The sequence below is a fragment of the Leptidea sinapis genome, chromosome 10 (genome assembly GCF_905404315.1).
Source record: "Leptidea sinapis chromosome 10, ilLepSina1.1, whole genome shotgun sequence".
Classification (NCBI taxonomy): domain Eukaryota; kingdom Metazoa; phylum Arthropoda; class Insecta; order Lepidoptera; family Pieridae; genus Leptidea; species Leptidea sinapis.
Genome location: NC_066274.1, coordinates 8,274,033 through 8,286,654, shown reverse-complemented (window position 1 = coordinate 8,286,654; position 12,622 = coordinate 8,274,033). Strand labels below are relative to the sequence as shown.

Here is a 12,622-nt window from a genome sequence, read left to right as displayed (position 1 = left end):
TTACAAAGTTGGTAAGTGGTACCTCTTCGTTTAAATCTTCTATAAATAAATAAATAATATGTTATAAATATTGTATAAAACTTTTGCAATATAGTAAACTAAATTGGTATTAATTAATTGATGGGTTTCTATATGAATCTCAAATAAACCAACATGAAAATCACCATATATTTTCAAAGGTTACTGTGCTCTTAACTTTTAAGTTTAGACTAAAATAACTAGGACCTAGGTATTTAAATAGATTTTCTTCTTCTGTTATGGATTTCTATCATGTTTACCTAAGTGTACATGATGTCTTTAAATTATGCCTTTGGTTTTTCTATATTATTGCTTGCCCTTGTACTTCTAAATATCTATTTCTTCTACACTCTCAACACAGTCGACAGAAAATCTCCTAAGTTCAATATACCCAGTCTCAAATTGGATGTGACATCTAGTATTGTTGGTGATATCTATGAATACCTGAACTATTTGCCTAGTCAATATCGTAATAAGAACCCCAAGTTTGCTGTCATTAAAAAAAATCTTATAACATCTTTTAATAATACTAAAAATGTTAATCCTACATCAGTGTGGCTTGAAACAACCAGTGTGAGTATTGGATGAACACTTGGTATATTTGTTACAAAGGATTCTTTCTACTAATATATTATGTTACATATTTTTCTAGTGGTCCAACAATAACTCACTATTTCCTCATGAAAATGGTGCAGCTGGTAAGATTTTACAAATGTTGCAGACCTCACACATAGCTTTTGTAGACAATGCCCCTAAAGGAACACAATTAAAACTTCTGTTTCTTATTGAAGTAGGTTTGATTTCTGCAGTTTCATTTTATTAAATTAAGAATTGTTATTTTAATAATTCTATTTTCTTTAAGGGAAACCAGAAAGTATATTTCAAGCCAAAGAGATATGATTTATCACATACAATACAAGGCAGTATCTATGCGGGCTATGATAGACATAATTCTGAAGTGTTTGCATATTATATGGCAATGATATTAAATTTTAAATGGATTCCCCCTTCAGTTATACGAAAAGTGCACATGGATAAAGATGTGTTGCCTGTAGCTACAAATGGTTTAAAAAGTACAATACTTAAAAAAAGTAAGTTTGTAGATAGCATTATTTCAATTGCATTAGATCTAACCTAACCTTTAAATTATTGACTTACCCATAATTATTATCATAAAATATGTGAAAGTAATATTGGTGTCAAGAGACAGTGCAGAGTAATGTAATTTATACCTACGAAGCAAGTTTTTGTAATACTACAGTGCTTGCATGCTGAAAAGCTCGGTAACAACATAGTAAGGGGAAGAAAATAAGCTAGATTTTGATGTCCCAAATTTGAGGGGTTATTTACTAATTTGTTCTATTTATTGAAGTAGTTCCATCTGATTTTAAATTAATTTTAGATGATGGAGTTTCATGTATTTATGGAAAATGTTTTTTCTGCAAAGCAAATGAAACAGTGTGTCCAGAAAATAATGGTGAACTTGAAGGTGCCGCAATACTTTATTTGGACAAGCAATTGAAAGTGTATAAATCCCCCTGGAGAAGGTCATACAATTCCCGAAAAATGGAATGGGAAATTGACAATGATTTTTGTAAGTAAGTACTGTGTACTTAGAAAATGAATTTATTAATTTTTATTTAAGACTCGGCTACCTGGCAGTCTATCTGTCTAGCAATAAAATGCTGTATCTCAATAAACACCAATAATTATTTGACACCTGAAATTTTTACAAAATGATTATTACTTATTGTTGTTATAGTGGCATTCCATTATAAGAAATAAGACTATTTTATGCTACAGGAAAAACCTACTTTAACTTTTTGGGAAAAATATTTTTTTTTTATGTAGGCACAGATAGGGTAGAAAAGTTTCACTTACTTAAACTTAAAGAAATAGGTACTTCAGAGCCCACTCATATAATTTCATTTTAAATCGTACTCTATAACTGTCGTGAACTAAGTAAGTAGGTATTAGCAGGTTGTTGTCGGTAACTTGGTGTCTTATAGTGCACCTGTCTTGTGTGATGGCTTGGCGGCATTATTCCCGCCAACCTAATTCTAACATGAAGCTCAGCAGATCCTTAACTTCTAGTAGTGGCTTTGCCCTTCCAAGGTATCAAAATCAGTTTTTTTTTATAACTGGCTCCGTCGACTGAATGTCGACGATTCGGCCAACGTCAAGGTGGAGAGATTTTTTATTTTAATTTAGCTGATTGAAGTACATAAAGAGCTGATTTAAAAGGAAATGATCGGATGATATAGCTGTGGTTTTTTTGTGAACTGAAGAATAGGCAACAAGAGTTAGTACGGTTAGTAATAAACACCCATAACACAACAATATAAACTACCTTGTTAGTATCTAATCTAAGTTTAAGGGAGAAATGTGTGAATGTAAGTGGGAATATGTGCCTAATAGAAGCATAGAAAGTATGGAGGATAGAAATTACAATTTAATATTATTGCGGGAGATAAATTTGTAAAGAATCTTTATGAAAGGGGCATAAAGTAAGAAGAAAAGGGATGTTGATGGGGCGAGGGATATCCTTCGGAAGAAGGTCATATAAAGGAATTGACAATTTAGGGCAATAGAAAAAAATTTGTTCAAGAGTACCTTCCTCAAGGCCACTATTGGACACAATAGTGGCCTTGAGGCACACAATTCACATATAGAATGGTCCCTTACCCGGATCTTGGCCAAAAATACAAATCCCAAGTGAAGTCATATGATGACAGAAGTAAAACTTTATTTTGTTTTTTTTGAGGAAAGAACCAGAGCTTAGAGGGCTGGATAGAACCATGGAATTTACCTTTAGTTTGTTTTGTGATTTGCCATAAAGCATTCCATGAATCAGCCAGAAAGTGTTTAGACATAGCGCGTAGATCTCGAGGAAAACAGTAAATATATTTTAATGTTCCAGACTGAATCGCGTCTTTAGCGCACAAATCTGCAATTTCATTGCCAGTTATCCCTAGATGACTAGGTATCCAAGCTAATGCAACTTCTATTCCCATTATGTGACATCTGTACAGGGATGCCTTTGTTCTTAAATTAATTGTGAAGTTGTTTGAAGATTTGAAATGATTTTTTGTTAGGTCCAACAAGCAGCTTAATGAGTCAGACAAGATTAAAGCCTTGTTGATCTTATGTGATTTAACATATGACACCGTCTGTGACAGGGCAATTGATTCGCCAGTAAAGATGGAATTCTGTGGGGGACTTTTGTAATTTAGAATTATACGGAACTTAGGGATCCAAACTGCAGACCTGACCCAGCTATTATTGGATAATTTGGATGCGTCCGTGTACAACGTCACCCAATCAGACCAATCAGAAGATAGAATAGAATTAAATTTTCTATTGGCTTCAGGGCAGTGTTTAGTAATTCCAATGTCAAAGAAAATTTTAGGTTGGAAAATGAGAGACTGATATTTTACTTCAAAGACTGGGCATAAGGCTGATTGGTAAATGGGAACTGGAAAGGCTTTAAATTTAGTATAAGAATTAATTAACGGAGGCGGATCTTTATGAGACCAATATAAAGAAGTTTGAATAGTTAGAGACAAAGAGTGCAGAATATCAAGAAAGGGGTGTGCGCTAAATTGGATTACGTTAGTTAGGAATCTATCGGCTAGGTACTGACGGCGAAGGTGAAGAGGTGGGTCTACACACTCCACTTGGAGAGCGTTGACGGGAGAACATTTCATAGCACCAGTTATGATTCGTAAGCATTTGGACTGGATTTTCTCTAATTTGGACAGGGCTATTTTGCTACACGGCTCAAGTAGAAAGCTACCGTAATCAAAATGACTACGAACGATAGCATTGTATAAAAGTTTTTGACAAAATGGGTGGGCACCCCAGCGTACCCCCGAAAGGGCCCGCATAATGTTTACACCCCTCTCACATTCCTTAACAATGTACTTCAAGTGGTGAATACCGGAGAGCTTAGAGTCAAGAAAAAGACCTAGGAATTTAACATTATCCTTAAACGGGACTGATTCATCACCTACTGAGAGATTTATGACCGGTATAGTGCGTTTTCGGGAAAAAATAACCGCAGTACATTTGGGAACAGAAAGAGTGAGGTTGTGGTCTAAGAGCCATTGATTCAGATAATATAAAGCAGAATTTAAGCAAGATGATGACTAGTTAAAAGAAGATGAGATGGAGTATAGTGCTATATCATCAGCATATTGAAGAATTTTGCAGAATGGGCTAACAGTAAGGGCTAGGTCAGAAGTATATATATTATACAGGATAGGACTTAACACCGAACCCTGTGGGAGGCCCTTCCAGACAGTTCGAGGTGGGAGGAGGGTTCCTTGATGGCGGACGGAAATAGAGCGACCCATTAACATATTACAAATGATATTGATCAACCTAACAGGAATACTCTGCTGGTGCATTTTCTACCTAAGTAGAGGAAGGTGAACGTTGTCATATGCCGCTGAGACATCTAGAAAGACCCCAACAACATGCTCGCTTCTAGAAAATGCTAAACGAATTTCAGAAGTAAGGATGCTTAGGTTTTCCAGCGTACCCTTACCTTTCCTAAAGCCATATTGGCTATTAGAAAGGAGATTTTTATTTTCTATTATCCATTCTAATCTGTTTTTTACCAAATTTTCCATAATTTTGGCCAGAACTGACGACAAAGCAATGGGACGATAGGAGGAAGCAACCAATGGGTCCTTCCCAGGTTTAAGGATGGGCATAATAATTTGTGTTCTCCAAGAATTCGGGATTACACAGGAGGAGTAGAACGAATTGAGAATATTAAGAAGGACTTTTTTGCTAGTGGTAGAGGATTTACAAATGAAGGAATAAGGTATACCATCCGCGCCAGGAGAGGAATCACGAAGGTGATCAAGAACAGATGTTAGTTCGGAGAAGGAAAAAGGATCGTTCATTTTGTCTGAGTCGGAAAGGGTAGAAATCGGATCGGGGGTAAAAAGGCAATCAGATTCAGGGACGTAGGGAGGAGCTAGATGGTAAAAGAAGTCATTAATAAAAGAGTTTGGGTCATTGTTTGAAATGTCCGGCATGTCAAAACCTCTACGATACATTTTTATATTTTTCCAAACCATGGAAAGGGGGGAACGAGGAGATAAGGATTCACAGAATTGACGCCATACAAGGGATTTCTTTTTGGAATGAAGTCTTGATGTGCGAGCAGAAATCTGTTTAAAGGAAATAAAATCTACCATGCAACAAGATGTGGAGAATGTTTTCTCAGCTTCTTTTCGCGAGCGGACCATGGCGGAGCATTCAGCATCCCACCAAGGAGGGGAAGAAGTTAATTTTCGGTCAGGATTTTTCATGGGAATTGAAGCATTAGCAGCTTGTAAAATTGACGATATGAACTTCTCATACATCTGGAGACAATTAGATGTTGTTATCTCTGTAAAAGAGTCACTTTCTGAGTCCATAAGCAATGAAAATTGATGCCGATATATTTGAGGAGAGGTTTGGAGGGAGAAAAGGGGGGAGATGGATGGGAATAAAAAATAATAATGGGAAAATGGTCACTACCCAATGAACTTGGTAGCACTAGCCAAGATAAGAGGGCGACTAGAGAAGGAGATGCAAGAGAAAGGTCTGGCACACTGATATTTTGTGCTGGGGAAACTCTACGAGTGGCAGATCCATCATTGAGGATACATAAATTTATGTCATCAAGAAGATTTAAGAGGAACGAGGAAGATGGGTCAATAAAATGAGAACCCCAGATGGTTTGTCGGCAATTAAAATCACTTAATACCACCATGGGGCTAGGTATTGAGGAGAGAATAGTATTTAGTTCGAGAATGATGTTAGAATTGGGGTGAGGAATATAAACAGAAATAAAAGATATATTAGCAACTCTGGCAGCTACTACATGTAAACCTGGATGATGTATAGGCACAATAATTTGGGAGAATGTCATACATGTATTAATCAGCAGTGCACAACCTGCCCAACCATCATCCTTGTTATCCCGGAGGCAAGAAAAGCCTGAAATCCTAAAATGGAACCCAGGCATGAGCCACGTCTCCGAAATGGCAAGGATAGACAATTTGTGTCGATTAATCAAATATGACAAATCATGTTTATGACGGCGAATGCTTCTACAATTCCATTGGAGAATTTGGAGACCTATAGGAGCCATTATTGCGGGAAAGGACTTCAAGTAACTGTTCAACCAGGGCAGAAACATTGTTCGGTAAGGCGTCCGAGAATTTGGACAGCATATTAATAAGAGAGCAAAGAAGTAGTTCAGCAAGATTATCATTTGGAGTGGGGAGAGGGGTTGATTCTATGGATGGCAATAGCTGCAAGGCACAGCCGTTTGGCTGGGAAGAGGAGGGAGGGGAGATAATATTTTGGTGAGCCTGACGGTCATAGGATTTCCCTAAAACTGGTTTAGGTTTAGATGGGAGTAATAATGTCTTCTTGTAAGATGTTGAAGAAGTGCCGGGAGTGGAGGTCGCCGGTTGGAATTGAGAAGTTTGAGGAGTATCAGGGGGGGATGAGGTCTGGAGACCTCAGAATAAAGTCGTCTTGGTTTATTAAACCTGGTTGAGGCTTCCGAATAACTTATATTTTCCTGTGACATAACAAGTTTAATCGAATTTTGGCGAGCATGTTTGGGGCATTTACTATCGATGGCCATATGACTTCCACCACGACAAAGGAAGCAGGAAGCCTACAAGTCATTAGTTGTGCATGAATCTCCGGAATGAGGTTGAGCGCATTTATAACATCGTGGCTGAGATTGGCATTGTTTGGCTATATGTCCAAATCTGCAGCAGTTACGGCATTGAATCGTGGGAAGCTGGTAAAGGGAAACTGGGAGAGAAGCATGGTAGCAATAAACTTTATCGGGTAGGGATTGGCCCAAAAAAGTTAGTACCACTGAGTTGGAAGGTACCCATGTGGTAATGCCATCATTCCTAACCTTAACATTTAGCCTTCTCGCTCGAATTACCTCTCCACAATTTACTGGTAACACTATGCCTTGAATAAGTTCTTCGAGGGACCAATCTGTAGGTATATCGCGGACCCACCCCCATACGAAATATTTGAAATTTCGGAATATACGCAGAATATTTGTTACATGCTAGAATATCCAAGTCTAAGAATTTGTTTGCTTTTTCAGCTGAAATAAAATCAACTGAGATCTTATTGCGGCCAAGTTTCTTAATGCCTCCCTCTTTAATACAGGTTATATTATTTTTGTGGAGGAATTGTGCATATTTAAGTATTTTCAATGCGTATCCCGACGCGGGATCTGGCTCAATTTTAGAGACATATACAGAGAATGGGCCTTTGTCTTCATCAGAGTATTTAAGGTTAGAGTCAGAGTCAAAACCAGGTTTCGAATAAATTGATTGGATCGATTCTGCCGGTGTCCTTATCTTCTTGCCATCAGGTTTAGTTATACTCACTTCCACTTATAATTAGAAAAATACCATATACTTACCTAAAATAGTTATACCACCACCAAAACAACACTAACCATAAAATTCAGATTCACAAACACCACGATCAGCGTTAACAAAAAAATAACCTAAATTCAACAACCTCTCTCAACCTCGCGTGGAACCAAAATCAGTTTATTCACGTAGGTCACGGAAATGACACCTATGAATGTCAAAAAAAAATTTTCTTATTGAATCTACCGCTACTTCGTAAAGGGTTGAGCTAATGAGAAGAAGTAGCAAGAAACTCATTGCCACTCTTTATATCAAGATTTACGTTTAAGTTCATCGATTTACAAATCATTTCAAATTACAATATAATATGTAAAATGATGCAACAGACACACTCAAACGTAAACGTCCTACATGAGTTAGTCAAAAAAAAAAAAAGGTATTCTGCCCTGTATTCAGCCACCTCCGAATATTCAAGTATAACATAGCTTGATGTCTTCTGCTACTATACAAGCTTTGCAGAGACTAAATAAGTTATTACTCACTTACTTAAGTAAACAAGTGTTTGTTAACCCCCAGTTCTTTACCTCCGTAGACAATTGTAGCTGTGTGTCTTAAAATTTGAGGAGTCGATAAATTCCTAAATAATGTGTGTTGGTTAACATTACTAGTTCCGCCGCTAACGGCAATGACAATGAAGTAATTCATTGTTAGTGCACCAGCGCAGTGCCAGTGTGCAGAGCGAGTCACGTCACATACCATACTACCGATGTTGCCGCTCACCAGTATTGCAGGTTAGATAGAAATGGTGAGAGTATGTCCTGTTGAGGACATCCCTTTGCCAGCAATGCCATCTGTTCCTCAAATCCTCCCAGAGCCCCATGGTACGCCGATGTTGTGGACACCTTGCTCCTGAGCTATGCTGATGTCGCCTGGTTGGCGCACCACAACCACACAATGCCTTTAAACAGTGTTGACTGGCTGCGACGCGGATCAGTGGCATCCCAGATGAAAATAATATTAAGCAGATGCTTATCTCGAATTGCTGTGGTTCAGTGTGCTCTGAAGGCACTGCAGTGACAACAACCAGCAGGTCATGCTAACTGAGTACTCAAGTCTCAGACTCTTAGGATCGCCTCTGGGAAAAAAGGTCTCATCGAGATGATGCCCTCTTCTGCTTCATGTATGATTCTGACAATTAATTAAGTAATTAAAAAAAGAATATATTAATAAAAGGGTATGAGTAATTCAAATGTAGTGCTTAAACATTCATATTAAGTTATTTTTAGACAACCCTAGTGACCCAAATAGAATAGACCCGATGATAAGTGCTCACAAATGTCCGTGCTCTCCTGAACGAGTTTTCACAAGTGTGACCTTTAGTGTGGAACTATTAAAGGCTTTAATTGAATCTATACTCAATTTCAGGAAAGTTAAGGTGACACTTAGCAGAAAAAGATTACTGAACCTCATTAATGTTGCCATATTCGACTTCCTGATTCAAAATGGAGATCGTCATAGATATGAGGTGTACGGAGATCAAATAATCCTACTTGATAATGGAAAGGGTCTTGGAAATCCTTCAGTTGATGAACTGGATATATTAGCTCCACTTTATCAGTGTTGTATGTAAGTATAAGGATATTTATAATATTTATTTTCAAAAAACGATGACCACAAAGCCCAGAAAAAAATCAATTCTCTATTCGTACAAATAGTACTCAATATTATTATTTTAGACTTAACACAACCTAATAGGTTGAAAATTGCGAGAAAAAATGACTGTTGAAAGCTGAGTACCTTTTGGGATATGATGTTGCGATCTCTTGGCCACTATGTATCATAAATCTTGGTATGCATAGATAGGCGGTAGAATACTTTTTCGTTTTATAATTTTAGCATAATAGCTGACCCAACATACGCTGTTCTGTCAATAGGAAAAAATATCTAAGTATTCGATAATAATGTACTCTAAGTCAAAGGTCAGTCTGGCGTCAGTTGAGTCCATCAGTGTGCTCAGAATGACGGGAGAATTATCGTCTAACCGGTTGACTGACGGACTGATGGTCCAGAATGACAAAAATTAAATATTTTAAATATTTTTCATCATTCTGTTGTGAATGACAGCAGACTGATGCCAGACTGATCGTGTAACCGCTCGAATCATTCTCTCGTCAGTCAGTCACCGTCCCCGAATGAAGCAAGATGTGCCAAGCAGGCTTCTTTCATTCGATAGTAATTTTGAAAGTCTTCTTTTCATCCTGTTGTCGTATTTCATTTAATAAATTTAGATGCGTGTAATGTTCTTTTTTTTGTAGCCAGGTTTTCATCCATCGCTTCCTTTTTACGCGTTTCTTTAGCAGTAAAGCGATAATTATTATAGCACAAGCTCTTTTTTTTCTCAAAATATAACCTTAAGTTGAAATTCATTTAAGTCGATTTTTTTGTTTATAAGTTAAAGTAATTTAAGTTGAAAACTCATTAGTTGATTTTTGTTTATATAGAGAGACCTGTAATTGGCTATTATATGTACACTAATTTTTAAAACTAATTTGTAATATTTATGCTGTTGGTCTTTTCAATAAATAAATAAAAATATCCATGGCTAGGCAGGATCTGGTGACTCACTTGACTGTCGTCTTCACTTTACGAATGATTACTAACGTAAGTTTTATCAGTCTTAGCCGGACTAAACTGATGGACTGAACTGACGCCAGACTGAGCGTGTAATCTTTGACTAAAGCCATCGGAAATGTTTAATCAAAGTTAACGAGTAAAAAATGAAACAAAACGTATTTCTGAATGATTTTATAATATGTAGTAAAAAACTGATATGGATTAATATCGTATTTGTGTAAACAGCTTTTACATTACAGCTTTATGACATCCCATTTTTTTGTATAAAAATAGATATATCATATTCCTTAAGAGATAGAAATATGCCATCCGGGACTTTTCTGTAAACCTTTATAAGATACACAGTCCCACCATTCATTATTTTGTTATATCCGGAAGGGTTTTGACAGCATTTTTGTTGAAAGCTCCCAGACCGCTTATTTTGTCCGACATCTCCAACAAAAACATGGGGCACACTAAAAGGTTTGCACTTCTAGCTATTCGGAACTATTTGAATTTCGAACGTTATATTTTTTGAAATGTTCCAACCTACTTAGAAATAAAATAAAACAATTGGCGGGAAATCATTTATCAGTTGTATTTTATCATTTATCAAAGTTCTACGTACACAACGAAAATGGAATTTAGTCGTAAATATTTTAGAGCGATGATTTTTTATGATTTTGAAAGTTCTCTCTCTCTCCGCAAGACTATACCGCTCATCTTCAAAATGATTTTGGGAGAGAAGCACCTTGCTTGAGCACTGTGAGGCGGTGGTCTTCTGAATTTGAGCGGCCTTCTACTGTCGTCAACGAAAACAATGTGGCTATTGTTAAGCGGCTAATTGAAGAAACCCCGCGGATTACCTATGAGACAATTCGAGGACTATTGGGGTATGAGCCAAATTCAGAAAAGTTCGGAAACTTTGTTGTCGTTGGATCAGAACGGATATTCTAATGCTGTTTATGACATTGTTACAGGAGAAACGTGGATTTATTGTTTTGAACCCGAAAAATAACAGCAATCTTGTGAATGGGTGTTTGAAAATGAGAACAGGCCAACAAAAGTGAGGCAGGCGAGAAAAGTCGGTAAAAAAAATCGCCTTTTTTTCTCAGCTATGGGTTCTATCTGCACAAGTCCACTTGAAGATCAAAACAGTGTTAATGCCGAGTGGTATTCTACCATTTGTTTACCCAGGGTGTCAAAAAAAAGTTCGCGAAAGACGACCAAAAAGCCGCGACTTATCATCCTCTCATCAAATCAAAGATTTGAAAAGCAGTCTGGGAGGAAATCAAAGATTTGATAAGAGATTTCACTTTTACCAATTCCGAAAAGGCAGTGATAGCGTTCAATCAGCACATAGAAAACATGCTTAACTGTTTTAAAAAAATGGTTCGATCGTATGAAAAAACGCTTAAAATGTAAAGAAGAGTATTTTGAAAATCAATAGATATAATATTTTGGTTATAACGTGTTGTTGTTTTAAGTTACGCAAAACTTTTAGTGTGACCTACGTATCGTTAATGTATATAAAAACTAAACAAATTAAATGAGTACTAAAACATCCTTGAGAACATATGCATTAGTTATTCAAGTAGTTTTTGAGCTTTTTAATATGTAGTGAAATATATCAAATTATGTCTAGCTGAATATTTCAGGCTCTCAAAGTCAACTTGGGGACATTTAGAAATGTTATCCGGTGGAAGTCTTACTGAAACAATCAAATTGTTATCAGGATTTCAAGGCTATAAAATTGCCACAGACAACCATTATAGAGCAGTGGAGAGAAGACTAATGAAAATATACGCAACTGTTCAATACTGCATTGGAAAACATGGCGGCTCTAAAGTATTCATGAGTGAATTTTGAAAAATATATATTTAGCGTAGGTAATTAATAGACTATATTTTCATTTCTCGGCAAGATGTACCTAATCAAAAATTTATATTGTATTTTTTCTTAATTAAATGTTATATATCTCTATTGTTCGTCTTTTTTTATCAAAAACATGTTTTCTATGTCACTTAATGTCAATCACACGCTTCCCGCGAAAAAAAATTATTGTGTGGTTACAAGCCTTAGAGGAAGCATAGTGTTGTACCTATACTATGAAAAAGTTACACGCGTTTTTCTAGGTTAATGAAGCGTAAAAGCATAAGCCGTAATAAAATGTTATCATAGTGCATATAATTACTTATTAAATTAAAAATAGACGTAGTCTTAAGCTTTACCAGTGGAAGGCTCCTTTGCACAGGATGCCATCTCGATTCACAACGTCGCCTATTTCTGCCGTGAAGCAGTAATTTGTAAACATTACTGTGTTTCGATCTGAAGGTCGCCGTAGCTAGTGAAATTACTGGGCAAATGAGTTTTAACATCTTATGTCTCAAGGCGACGAGCGCAATTGTAATGCCGCTCAGAATTTTTGGGTTTTTCAAGAATCCTGAGCGGCACTGCATTGTAAGGGGCAGGGCGTATAAATTACCATCAGCTGAACGTCCTGCTCGTCTCATCCCTTATTTTCATTAAAAAAAGTCTCGGCAGGCTACTAGTAACCTATAATATTCTGCAAT

The 12,622-nt window shown here is 36.7% G+C and overlaps 1 protein-coding gene across 2 annotated transcripts; it reads left to right on the top strand.

Moving 5' to 3' along the window:
* LOC126966593 (glycosaminoglycan xylosylkinase homolog) lies at window positions 1-12,032 on the top strand. Of its 2 annotated transcripts, none has more exons than XM_050810741.1 (6): window positions 1-591; window positions 671-808; window positions 881-1,109; window positions 1,421-1,616; window positions 8,862-9,062; window positions 11,708-12,032. In XM_050810741.1, exons 1-6 carry the CDS (start codon window positions 289-291, stop codon window positions 11,916-11,918), a joined length of 1,278 nt encoding a protein of 425 aa, XP_050666698.1. In that variant the 5' UTR covers window positions 1-288; the 3' UTR covers window positions 11,919-12,032. The 2 variants fall into 2 exon arrangements, with proteins under 2 accessions (XP_050666698.1, XP_050666699.1); XM_050810742.1 differs by having other exon boundaries at window positions 2-591; window positions 1,466-1,616.
* The last annotated feature ends 590 nt before the right edge of the window (window positions 12,033-12,622 follow it).